Source organism: Lepidochelys kempii, chromosome 10, assembly GCF_965140285.1.
Source record: "Lepidochelys kempii isolate rLepKem1 chromosome 10, rLepKem1.hap1, whole genome shotgun sequence".
Lineage (NCBI taxonomy): Eukaryota > Metazoa > Chordata > Testudines > Cheloniidae > Lepidochelys > Lepidochelys kempii.
Genome location: NC_136389.1, coordinates 45,062,952 through 45,076,426, shown reverse-complemented (window position 1 = coordinate 45,076,426; position 13,475 = coordinate 45,062,952). Strand labels below are relative to the sequence as shown.

The window sequence follows — 13,475 nt, the reverse complement described above, 5'->3', positions numbered from 1 at the left end:
GTAAGTGCTTCAGGATTGATTCTTTGAGGACCTGCTCCATGATTTTTCCGGGGACTGAAGTGAGGCTGACTGGCCTGTAGTTCCCAGGATCCTCCTTCTTCCCCTTTTTAAAGATTGGCACTACATTAGCCTTTTTCCAGTCATCCGGGACTTCCCCCGTTCGCCACGAGTTTTCAAAGATAATGGCCAATGGCTCTGCAATCACAGCCGCCAGTTCCTTGAGCACTCTCGGATGCAACTCGTCCGGCCCCATGGACTTGTGCACGTCCAGCTTTTCTATATAGTCCCTAACCACCTCTTTTTCCACAGAGGGCTGGCCATCTATTCCCCATGTTGTGATGCCCAGCGCAGCAGTCTGGGAGCTGACCTTGTTAGTGAAGACAGAGGCAAAAAAAGGCATTGAGTACATTAGCTTTTTCCACATCCTCTGTCACTTGGTTGCCTCCCTCATTCATTAAGGGGCCCACACTTTCCTTGGTTTTCTTCTTGTTGCCAACGTACCTGAAGAAACCCTTCTTGTTACTCTTAACATCTCTTGCTAGCTGCAGCTCCAGGTGCGATTTGGCCCTCCTGATTTCATTCCTACATGCCCGAGCAATATTTTTATACTCTTCCCTGGTCATATGTCCAACCTTCCACTTCTTGTAAGCTTCTTTTTTATGTTTAAGATCCGCTAGGATTTCACCGTTAAGCCAAGCTGGTCGCCTGCCATATTTACTATTCTTTCAACACATCGGGCTGGTTTGTCCCTGTAACCTCAACAGGGATTTCTTGAAATACAGCCAGCTCTCCTGGACTCCTTTCCCCTTCATGTTAGTCCCCCAGGGGATTCTACCCATCCGTTCCCTGAGGGAGTCGAAGTCTGCTTTCCTGAAGTCCAGGGTCCGTATCCTGCTGCTTATCTTTCTTCCCTGTGTCAGGATCCTGAACTCAACCAACTCATGGTCACTGCCTCCCAGATTCCCATCCACTTTTGCTTCCCCTACTAATTCTTCATAGTTGAGCATGTACTGCAGGTGAGAGATCGGATAGCCCAGGTTACGCCCATTGTACGGGAGCACTTGGAGAGAGCACAGGAGACCCAACTAACCCATTATAACCACCAAGCAAAGCTTCGACGGTTCCAACCAGGGGATCAGGTTATGGTACTGGTGCCCACAGCAGAAAGTAAACTGTTGGCCCAGTGGCAGGGACCCTACGAAATAATCGAAGCCATGGGAGAGGTGAACTATAAGGTGTGGCAGCCAGGCCACCGGAAATCGGAGCAAATTTACCACATAAATCTTCTGAAACCTGGGCACGATCGAGAGGCATGCTTAGTCATGCAGGAGACCCTTCCCCAGGAGGATAATTTACACGAGCAAGTGAGGATATCATCCGACTTGACGCCGATCCAAAAGATCAAGGCAGCCGACATGATTAATTGCAACAGAGATGTGTTCTCTACAAAACCAGGGTGGACAACTGAGACCTATCACCATATCCGCACGATCCCCGGACCCAAGGTAACACTGAGACCCTACTGAATCCCAGCAGCCAAAAGAGAAGAAATCAAGGCCGAAGTAAAGAAAATGTTAGAATTAGGGGTTATTGAAGAATGTTACAGTCAGTGGTCCAGTCCAATTGTTCTAGTGCCTAAACCTGACGGTACCATGAGATTCTGTAATGACTTTCGCCGACTGAGTGAAATATCCCAGTTTGATGCATACCCCATACCACACTTCTACGAACTGGTTGACTGACCGGGTAGTGCCCGATTCTTGACTACACTGGATCTGACAAAAGGGTACTGGCAGATTCCTCTGACCAAAGAAGCTAAAGAAAAGACAACATTCACCACCCCAGATGGGCTATTCCAGTACACTGTCCTCCCTTTTGGGCTACATGGGGCCCCAGCCACATTCCAGCACCTCATGGATAAGCTGCTGCGCCCCCATACTAGTTATGCAGCTGCATACCTAGATGATGTCATCATCTATACACCAGACTGGGGAACCTACTTGGAGAAAGTTGAGGCAGTACTGCGCACCTTAAGGCGGGCTGGCCTCACTGCTAATCCCGCTAAATGCTCCATAGGGCTAGCAGAGGCTAGGTACCTGGGATATATTGTGGGAAGGGGCATAGTGAAGCCCCAAACGAATAAGCTAGAGGCAATTCAAAACTGGCCCCAGCCGACCCGAAAGAAGCAGGTCCATGCGTTCCTAAGTGTGGTAGGCTACTACCGATGGTTTATTCCCCACTTCGCCACTAGGGCAAGTCCCCTAACGGACCTGTTGAAGGCCCGAGGTCCAGACATGGTAAAGTGGACCAACTCAGTAGAGGGGGCACTTACAGACCTTCGGATGGCCCTCTGTAATGACCCCATACTCATAGCCCCGGACTTTAACAGGGAATTTATTGTACAAACAGACGCTTCCGAAGTGGGGTTGGGAGCAGTTCTGTCGCAAATGGTGGGAGAAGAGGAACACCCGATCCTCTACCTAAGCAGAAAGCTTCTCCCAAGAGAACAGAAATACGCAGTAGTCGAGAGAGAATGCCTTGCTGTCAAATGGGCTATGGAGACACTGCGTTATTACCTCTTAGGTCAGCGATTTACTCTTGTGACAGACCATGCACCCCTCCAGTGGATGCAGCAGAATAAGGAAAAGAATGCAAGGGTGGTTCTTATCCTTCCAACCATTCCAGTTCTGCATACGGCACAGGGCTGGACCACCATGGCAACGCTGATGGTCTGTCACGAGCATACTGCCTGGCATCCCAAGTTGCCCAAATCTATGGTGTTGAGCAGAGGGGGCAATATGTGACAGGGCAAGGCCAGATGGCTATAGAAAAGTAGTGGGAGATAGATATATTAGCTCCAGGCTAAACAAATCCCTGGTACCAGGTTAAGTGAAATGGAAGCTGCTCCAGGTCAATTAAGACACCTGGGGCCAATTAAGAACTTTCCAGAAGGCAGGGAGAATGCTAGGTTGATTGGGACACCTGAAGCCAATTAGGGGCTGGCTGAAACTAGTTAAAAGCCTCCCAGTCAGTCAGGAGGGTGTGCATGTCAGGAGCTGTGGGAGGAAGTTGCGCTGTTGGAGAGGCTGAGTAGTACACACCATATCAGGCACAAGGAAGGAGGCCCTGAGGTAAGGGTGAAGTGGAGCTTGAGGAAGGGAGGGTTGCTGTGGGGGAAGTAGCCCAGGGAATTGTACATGTCATGTTTCTAAAAGGTCAGCTACCATAGCTGATACTATTAGGGTCCCTGGGCTGGAGCCCGGAGTAGAGGGTGGGCCCGGGCTCCCCCCCCCACCTTTGCCCCCTGATTAATCACTGAGACTGGGAGACAACAGAGTCTGTGCAAGGAAGGATAACTTCTCCTCACCTCCCTTGCTGGCTTATGATGAAAACAGCTCAGTAGACTGTGACCCTTGTCTCTAGAGAAAGAAGGGTTACGTGGAGGGTCACAGTGAGCCTCTGAGGCTAGCGAAGTCCGCCGGGAAACACGGGACCCACGGAGGCAAGGACAAAGCTTTGTCACAATATATAACAGTATTGTGTTTCAGTGTACCATTAGATGTTAGTGTCTGTAAATGTCCAGCAAGCCTTTGAGTCTCATAGAGATTTTACAGCATCTGCTGTGATTCTCTTTGGCTGTTCAAACTATTTTAGGCCTATATTTTCCTGGGTCTTCCACACTGAATCTCAGCTAACCTAGTAGTAGAGCCTATGCATGTAGCGTGGGAGTGGAACCTAGGCAACGCATTGGTTTCTATGTATAATGGGTGCTTTATTTTGCAGCCTACTCCAGTGGGGTCCATTCATGTAGATTCCGGGGCATCTGCAATAACTAGAGACAGCCACGCACATAGGGATCGACCGTCACAGCAACATGCTCTTCGAAATCCGGTGCGTTACTTACCACTGTCTTTGCTTTAGCGTATTTCCATAATGCCTCCCCCAGCCCCTGTTTGTGTGGAGGGAAAGAGGAGTAAAAACCTCTGGTGAAGTTCATTTCTTAAGAAAATTTAATATGCATAAAGTGAAGGCTTAAAACACTCCAGTTCACAAAAGTAGGTCAGTGTTTTATTCCTCCCTCCATCCACCTATGGGATGTCTGGAGGCCATTGATGTTGACACCTATCTCACTTCCAGCAAGTAAATTTCCTCTTAATTTAGGAAGGTTATAGTTTGAACTGAATTTTATTTTCTGTAAGTGAGAAAAATTACTGAAATGCTGTTTATCATAATAGAATTGAGGAGGTGCATGACCTAGGTGTATGGATTTAAAAGTCTACAATTTCAAGTGGATCATTTTTCTTCTTGTTATATATATATATATTCTAGAAGGTTGCTGGGCTCTGTTTCCAAATTTAAGGATAAAAAGTCAGTCTATGACCTTCTCCATTTTTTTCCTTAATGTCTTTTTCATATTTCATGGCTGTTGAGAGTTTGGATTTTCTATGTTAATGCAGAACATATCAGAAGTTCAGCAGATCACTGGAACTGATAGTTCCTTGTTAGAGCTGTTGGTACTCCATACCTCCCACAGTGAGTGGTTCTCGGCTCACTGGGCCTTTCTCTCCATCTGCATGCTGCTTTTGTTAAAGTCCCTACACCATAGACTGTGTCCTCAGCTATTCCATATTAACTGTTTTGTTGTTGGTGTGGATTTAACAATGCTTATTGCCATAACCTGTCTAGGCTCAGCTTTTCTTGTTCATGCAGCTATCCTCTGAGTGGAAGAACAACAAATTTAGACCAGAAATACTTCTAAAGCTGTGGGTTAACCATAAAACAGGAATGTATTTCCCTCCTGAGAAGTGTTGCTTTTTGGCAGCTGGATTTTTAAAATAGTTGCATGTGAATGTTTATTTTTATGCATGCTTATTAGTGCAAATTGCTGTGTAACAGGGGTTCCATAGTAACCTGCTTTAAAATGTTAGTTAATAAATACACTGTAGTCCCTTCATGCTGAGTTAATCTGGGTGGCAGCTTCTGACTGCCTGCTCCTGCCAACAGACTTTGACACTGTGTGCATACACAAAGTATCTCCTGTTTACTTTTCACTGCCTGGAAGACATTCCTGGTTTAGCTTTCAGGCATATTAGTGCATATATTTCTAGTTCATAACACATCTTTCATGTCCTAATAATGACACTTGAAGATTACTTATTCCTTGTTCTTTTTATTTCCCTCCTAAATAAACCCTGCTAGTATATGGCACAGCAGTGTCCCTAATTCCTGCATAATGCTGAGAATGAACAGCCCATCTCTCAAGGTGTTTGAGGTGTCGTCATCCAAGTATTCGACTGGAAAATAATTAAGCGGTAATTTCTTGCTCTGGAATTCATCTTGTACAAACATAACAGTTCCTCCTCCAAGAGATGATCCTCTTAAATGCTGATCAAACCACTTCTTTGCAAAAAGTCACTTAAAGAAACTTCTAGGGGCATGTGTGTTTGGGTAGAGTGAACCCTTCTGAACTCCAAGAGTGATTGTTTTATTTTTACTCCCCGGCATGCAAGTGAGTCTTTTACCAACCATAGGCACCAAAACCAGGCAGCATGTCGTAGGTCCTGTTCTCTCTGCAGTTTTTCCATTTAAACAGCTACAGTCAATATGCTTATTCTCCAGCAGAGCTGGGTTACTCTGTGAATCGGTAGGTGGCAAGAGGATGGTCAGAGTTGTTAGGAACTCTTCCTCCAATTCCATGTGTATCATCTCTGCAATGTACCTCATGAGCTCAGGTAGTGAGAATCAAGGCCACTCCTAAACTGGTTCAAGGTGCACTGTGCTGCATAGCCATAACCCAGTGGTCTGGTCCTAATGGCCTCTTCTAAAGAATTTCTTCTGAAAGTAAGAAGATTCTAAGCTCTGAGGCAGGGGTGTGTTTCCCTTAATGTAAGCTACTATTTCAGCTACCTATTTAAGTCCATGCAACTCTATTATAAGGAGCAGCTCTCTGGCATGTCTATTTTCTCTCCACTTCTTGAATCTAGAGGCCTATGTGATTCTAACAGTACTGTTTCTAACTTTGTCTTTGATTTATAGCAGTGAAATACATTTCAAGGGAAGTGCATCTGTAGTAGTAGTTTTATGTATATCGGGATGGTACTCCTGAAGCAAGTGAGAGTCCAGCCTGACCCGAGAAAGTGGGGGAAGGGATTTAATCAAAGGGAGGTCCTGAAGAGACCTTCCTGGTAAAAATAAGACTTAAGATCTGGATTTGTTGACTTTGTATGATCTGAGGGAGGAGCAGTGTGTCACTCAATGCTTTGCTAAGGTATTTTAAAGCAGTGGTTCTCAACCAGGGGTCCAGGGCACCCTGGGGGGGCTGTAAGCAGGTTTTGGGGGTCCTCCAAGTGGGTCCAGCATTAGACTTGCTGGGGCCTAAGGCAGAAAGCCAAAGCCCCACCCTACATGGGGCTGAAGCCCAGGGCCCTGAGCCCTGCCACCTGGGGCTGAAGCCAAAGCCTGATCAACTTAGCTTCATCGGGGCCCTGTGCTGTGGGGCCCCAGGCAACTGCCCTGCTTGCTACCCCCTAACACTGGCCCTGGCTTTTATATGCAGAAAACCAGTTGTGGCACAGGTGGGCTGTGGAGTTTTTATATCATGTTGCGGGGGCCCTGAAAGAATAAGGTTGAGAACCCCTGTTCTAAAGGAGATTCCCTTCCCCTGTTATCCTAAATCAGGAAACTAATAGGAGCATATATCTCCTACTGCTACGAGAGAGAGAGAAGGGTGAACCTCTGACTAGAAAGGTGCCGTTGTTAGCGACTATTGCTAGGTGGAAATTAAAACAAGCCAGCACAGACCTAATTGTGCTGAATGTTTTTAAAAGACAGATGCTGTAGCTTTGAAAACAGAAGACTGATTAACTCTCTGTTCTGCTTCCTTTTGCAGACTCTGTTTAGTTCTCAGCAAGGTTCAGGATTTCCTAGTTGAAGGGTGGACAAGTTTGCTTAAAGAAAACTTGGCTCCTTTTTTCCTGTGTGTAACTGCCTAATATTCAGACTCTCACCCAGTTTGAACAAGGACATTCAGCCTGTGTGGCTGTGCTCCTCCTCTAGCCAGGATAAGGCTCACCTTCAACAGCTTGAGTAGAGTAATGTTCTGAGGTAGCATGGTGGGGTGAGGCGGCAGGGAACTGGATTGCAATCTTTGATTAGCTATTTCAATCTCATTGCTCATATCTTCTACTTACTTGAAGTAACCCCTACAGTCCTTCATTCTCCCCCCAAATTAAAGCTTGCTAATTTGATACATTTGCATTTTTAGTTTTGTTTGTTCAATATACCTGCTCTCAATCTGGGTGAAAAGTTAATCAGAATCTAAAAATGCTCTTCTTCTGTTTCTAGCTTTCTTTAACATTTGGTTTAAATTTGACACATTTGCTTAGATTTAGATGGCTTCCATTGCTACAGCTTTGGAGCAGTTAATATAATCACAAATAGCGACGTATCTATTATGAACTTCAGAGTTCTTGAAAGAGACAGCTCTGCTCATGCGTATTGGGTCTGACCAACAGCACAGCTCTATCTGCTATGTCCTACAGCTCCCCCTGCTACTTCAGTCTTGGAGTAGATAAATTGACCACTTACATTATTGGCCACATCAATTGAGCACTTTGGCAATTAGCCACAGCAAGGTGCACATTCCTAGGATATTCGTGAATGTGTTGAGTCACAAATGTGGAATGAACTCACAGGAACAAAGGACCATCACAAACCTCGCCAGCTTTCACTCCAAGCATAGGAGCACTTCTTTGACCAGCCTTCTGATATAAATGCAGAGCAGCATGTTCATTAAAAACACTTCACTAAACACACAGTTCTTCACCTGGGAAGAGGTTGAGGGACATACCAAACATGAGATGTTAGTCGTGCCATTTAATGAACTGCTGGATGGCACTCAGTTACTGTGGTGGTGAGGTTGCTAAATGAACCTGGATAGAATAGAATAGGCATGTAGATGTAGGTAAAGTGCCTTTAACCCCTGCAAAGTGCAGCACTATAGCAGTGCACACCCTGGCATGGCTCATTTCCACTGGCTGTTTTTTAAAATCTAGAGACCATTTCAACCATTAAAATGTAATTTTTAAAATCTACTTTTCTGTGAGCTCCAATGTCTGTCTTGAGGTAGACATGTTAATGAATGTTCTAGATGGACTCTATGGACCTTTCTTTTCTTTTTTCTGAAAATCACCTCTTTTCCTTGATGGAAGAGGGAGTGATGAGGTGTGGTGTCAGGAGCCCCTGAATTACAGAAAATCCTGGTTGATGCTTCACTAAGGGTATGTCTACACTACGAAATTAGGTCGAATTTATAGAAGTCGGTTTTTTAGAAATCTGTTTTATATATTTGAGTGTGTGTGTCCCCACAGAAAATGCTCTAAGTGCATTAAGTGCATTAACTCAGCGGAGTGCTTCCACAGTACCGAGGCAAGCGTCGACTTCCGGAGTGTTGCACTGTGGGTAGCTATCCCACAGTTCCCACAGTCTCCGCTGCCCATTGGAATTCTGGGTTGAGATCCCAATGCCTGATGGGGCTAAAACATTGTCGCGTGTGCTTCTGGGTACATATTGTCAGGCCCCCGTTCCCTCCCTCCCTCCGTGAAAGCAGCAGCAGACAATCGTTTCGCGCCTTTTTTCTTGAGTTACCTGTGCAGACGCCATACCACGGCAAGCATGGAGCCTGCTCAGGTCACCATCACCATATGTCTCCTGGGTGCTGGCAGACATGGTACTGCATTGCTACACAGCAGCAGCAACCCATTGCCTTGTGGCAGCAGACGGTACAATAGGACTGGTAGCCATCATCGTCATGTCTGAGGTGCTCCTGGCCACGTTGGCCAGGAGCGCCTGGGCAGACATGGGTGCAGGGACTACATTAGAAGTGACTTGACCAGATCATTCTCTTCAGACCTGCAGTCAGTCCTATTGAACCATCTTATGGTGAGCAGGCAGGCGATACGGATTGCTAGCAGTCCTATTGTACCATCTTCTGCCGAGCAGCCATGAGATGTGGATGGCTTGCAATCCTTCTGCACTGTCTGCTGCCAGCCAAAGATGTAAAAGATAGATGGAGTGGATCAAAACAAGAAATAGACCAGATTTGTTTTGTACTCATTTGCTTCCCCCCCTCCCCCGTCTAGGGGACTCATTCCTCTAGGTCACACTGCAGTCACTCACAGAGAAGGTGCAGCAAGGTAAATCTAGCCATGTATCAATCAGAGGCCAGACCAACCTGCTTGTTCCAATAAGAACAATTACTTAGGTGCACCATTTCTTATTGGAACCCTCCGTGAAGTCCTGCCTGAAATACTCCTTGATGTAAAGCCACCCCCTTTGTGGATTTTAATTCCCTGTAAGCCAACCCTGTAAGCCATGTTGTCAGTCGCCCCTCCCTCCATCAGAGCAACGGCAGACAATCGTTCCGCGCCTTTTTTCTGTGCAGATGCCATACCAAGGCAAGCATGGAGGCCGCTCAGCTCACTTTGGCAATTAGGAGCACATTAAACACCACACGCATTATCCAGCAGTATATGCAGCACCAGAACCATGCAGAGCGATACCAGGCGAAGAGGCGACGTCAGCGTGGTCACGTGAGTGATCAGGACATAGACACAGATTTCTCTGAAAGCATGGGCCCTGCCAATGCATGCATCATGGTGCTAATGGGGCAGGTTCATGCTGTGGAATGCTGATTCTGGGCTCGGGAAACAAGCACAGACTGGTGGGACCACATAGTGTTGCAGGTCTGGGACGATTCCCAGTGGCTGCGAAACTTTTGTATGCGTAAGGGCACTTTCATGGAACTTTCTGACTTGCTTTCCCCTACCCTGAAGCGCATGAATACCAAGATGAGAGCAGCCCTCACAGTTGAGAAGCGAGTGGCGATAGCCCTGTGGAAGCTTGCAACGCCAGACAGCTACCGGTCAGTCGGGAATCAATTTGGAGTGGGCAAATCTACTGTGAGGGCTGCTGTGATACAAGTAGCCCACGCAATCAAAGATCTGCTGATATCAAGGGTAGTGACCCTGGGAAATGTGCAGGTCATAGTGGATGACTTTGCTGCAATGGGATTGCCTAACTGTGGTGGGGCCATAAACGGAACCCATATCCCTGTCTTGGCACCAGAGCACCAAGCCGGCGAGTACATAAACCGCAAGGGGTGCTTTTCAATAGTGCTGCAAGCTCTGGTGGATCACAAGGGACGTTTCACCAACATCAACGTGGGATGGCCGGGAAAGGTACTTGACGCTCGCATCTTCAGGAACTCTGGTCTGTTTCAAAAGCTGCAGGAAGGGACTTTATTCCCAGACCAGAAAATAACTGTTGGGGATGTTGAAATGCCTATAGTTATCCTTGGGGACCCAGCCTACCCCTTAATGCCATGGCTCATGAAGCTGTACACAGGCAGCCTGGACAGTAGTCAGGAGCTGTTCAACTACAGGCTGAGCAAGTGCAGAATGGTGGTAGAATGTGCATTTGGACATTTAAAGGCGCGCTGGCGCAGTTTACTGACTCGCTTAGACCTCAGCGAAACCAATATTCCCACTGTTATTACTGCTTGCTGTGCGCTCCACAATATCTGTGAGAGTAAGGGGGAGACGTTTATGGCGGGGTGGGAGGTTGAGGCAAATCGCCTGGCTGCTGGTTACGCGTAGCCAGACACCTGGGCGGTTAGAAGAGCACAGGAGGGCGCGGTACGCATCAGAGAAGCTTTGAAAACAAGTTTCATGACTGGCCAGGCTATGGTGTGAAAGTTCTTTGTTTCTCCTTGATGAAACCCCCCGCCCCTTGGTTCACTCTACTTCCCTGTAAGCTAACCACCCTCCCCTCCTCCCTTCGATCACTGCTTGCAGAGGCAATAAAGACGTTGCTTCACATTCATGCATTCTTTATTCATTCATCACACAAATAGGGGGATGACTACCAAGGTAGCCCAGGAGGGGTGGTGGAGGAGGGAAGGAAAATGCCACACAGCACTTTAAAAGTTTACAACTTTATTGAATGCCAGCCTTCTGTTTTTTGGACAATCCTCTGTGGTGGAGTGGCTGGTTGGCCGGTGGCCCCCCCACCGCGTTCTTGGGCGTCTGGGTGTGGAGGCTATGGAACCTGGGGAGGAGGGCGGTTGGTTACACAGGGGCTGTAGTGGCAGTCTGTGCTCCAGCTGCCCTTGCTGCAGCTCAGCCATACACTGGAGCATACTGGTTTGATCCTCCAGCAGCCTCAGCATTGAATCCTGCCTCCTCTCATCACGCTGCCGCCACATTTGAGCTTCAGCCCTGTCTTCAGCCCACTACTTATTCTCTTCAGCCCGCCACTTCTCCTCCCGGTCATTTTGTGCTTTCCTGCACTCTGACATTATTTGCCTCCACGCATTCGTCTGTGCTCTGTCAGTGTGGGAGGACAGCATGAGCTCAGAGAACATTTCATCACGAGTGCGTTTTTTTTTCTTTCTAATCTTCACTAGCCTCTGGGAAGGAGAAGATCCTGTGATCATTGAAACACATGCAGCTGGTGGAGAAAAAAAAAAGGGACAGCGGTATTTAAAAAGACACATTTTATAAAACAGTGGCTACACTCTTTCAGGGTAAACCTTGCTGTTAACATTACATACATAGCACATGTGCTTTCGTTACAAGGTCGCATTTTGCCTCCCCACTCCGCGTGGCTACCCCCTCAACCCTCCTCCCCTCCCTGTGGCTAACAGCAGGGAACATTTCTGTTCAGCCACAGACAAACAGCCCAGCAGGAACGGGCACCTCTGAGTGTCCCCTGAAGAAAAGCACCCTATTTCAACCAGGTGACCATGAATGATATCTCACTCTCCTGAGGATAACACAGAGAGATAAAGAACGGATGTTGTTTGAACGCCAGCAAACATACACTGCAATGCTTTGTTGTACAATGATTCCCGAGTACGTGTTACTGGCCTGGAGTGGTAAAGCGTCCTACCATGGAGGACGCAATAAGGCTGCCCTCCCCAGAAACCTTTTGCAAAGGCTTTGGGAGTACATCCAAGAGAGCCGCAAATGCCAGGGCAAATTAATCCTTTCACATGCTTGCTTTTAAACCATGTATAGTATTTTAAAAGGTACACTCAGCGGAGGTCCCTTCTCCACCTGCCGGGTCCAGGAGGCAGCCTTGGGTGGGTTCGCGGGGTACTGGCTCCAGGTCCAGGGTGAGAAACAGTTCCTGGCTGTCAGGAAAACCGGTTTCTCCGTTTGCTTGCTGTGAGCTATCTACAACCTCATCATCATCTTCTTCTTCTTCGTCCCCAAAACCTGCTTCCGTGTTGCCTCCATCTCCATTGAAGGAGTCAAACAACACGGCTGGGGTAGTGGTGGCTGAACCCCCTAAAATGGCATGCAGCTCATCATAGAAGCGGCATGTTTGGGGCTCTGACCCGGAGCGGCCGTTCACCTCTCTGGTTTTCTGGTAGGCTTGCCTCAGCTCCTTAAATTTCACGCGGCACTGCTTCAGGTCCCTGTTATGGCCTCTGTCCTTCATGCCCTGGGAGATTTTGACAAAGGTTTTGGCATTTCGAAAACTGGAACAGAGTTCTGATAGCACGGATTCCTCTCCCCATACAGCGATCAGATCCCGTACCTCCCATTCAGTCCATGCTGGAGCTCTTTTGCAATTCTGGGACTCCATCATGGTCACCTCTGCTGATGAGCTCTGCATGGTCACCTCTGCTGATGAGCTCTGCATGGTCACCTGCAGCTTGCCACGCTGGCCAAACAGGAAATGAGATTCAAAAGTTCGCGGTTCTTTTCCTGTCTACCTGGCCAGTGCATCTGAGTTGAGAGTGCTGTCCAGAGCGGTCACAATGGAGCACTCTGGGATAGCTCCCGGAGGCCAATACCGTCAAATTGTGTCCACAGTACCCCAAATTCGACCCCGTAAGGCCGATTTAAGCGCTAATCCACTTGTCAGGGGTGGAGTAAGGAAATCGATTTTAAGAGCCCTTTAAGTCAAAATGAAGGGCTTCATCGTGTGGACGGATGCAGGTTTACATCAATTTAACGCTGCTAAATTCGACCTAAAGTCCTAGTGTAGACCAGGGCTAAGTGGGAAGTGCCCTTGTGAAAAACTGACCTTGTGATATGTGGGCTGCTGGATAGCTCAATTCTGACTGTTAAGGGAGTCTGCTTGTCACAAAGGGCAGCATAGCCAGGAAAATGAGTGTCTCACAGACCAAGGACTCCACAGCAGATTGCTTCCTCTGACTCCTGAAGGGGAGAGGATGCTATTTAAAGCAAGAATATGGCTTTTAAATGACATGTCCTTTTAACTCAGTCGGGTCTGTGAGTATGGGCAGATGAAGCTGAACCACAGGGACTTCCAGTTTCATGTACATACTGTGAGAGTTTCAGCCTTGCACCATAGAGATCTAGTGACATCGCCATTTGTCAAGCTGTTAACTGCTGCTTTCTCTCAGCGATGACAACCTCTATAGTCTGCCTGTCTGCTTCTCC

General features: G+C 47.5%; 1 protein-coding gene across 15 annotated transcripts in view; it reads left to right on the top strand.

Annotated features, from left to right (window-relative positions):
• The window catches only part of CSNK1G1 (casein kinase 1 gamma 1), a 258,375-nt gene that overhangs the window by 219,057 nt on the left and 25,843 nt on the right, over positions 1–13,475 (top strand). For 11 of the 15 annotated variants that reach the window (XM_073363224.2, XM_073363223.2, XM_073363217.2 and 8 more), the window contains one exon: positions 3,784–3,891. The exons of 1 other annotated variant lie outside the window; for it this stretch is intronic. In XM_073363224.2, the coding sequence (XP_073219325.1) occupies positions 3,784–3,891 (108 nt within the window). Of the gene's footprint in view, positions 1–3,783; positions 3,892–4,457; positions 4,534–13,475 lie in introns of all 15 variants that reach the window. 3 more of the 15 variants (XM_073363221.2, XM_073363218.2, XM_073363220.2) reach the window with 1 other exon arrangement.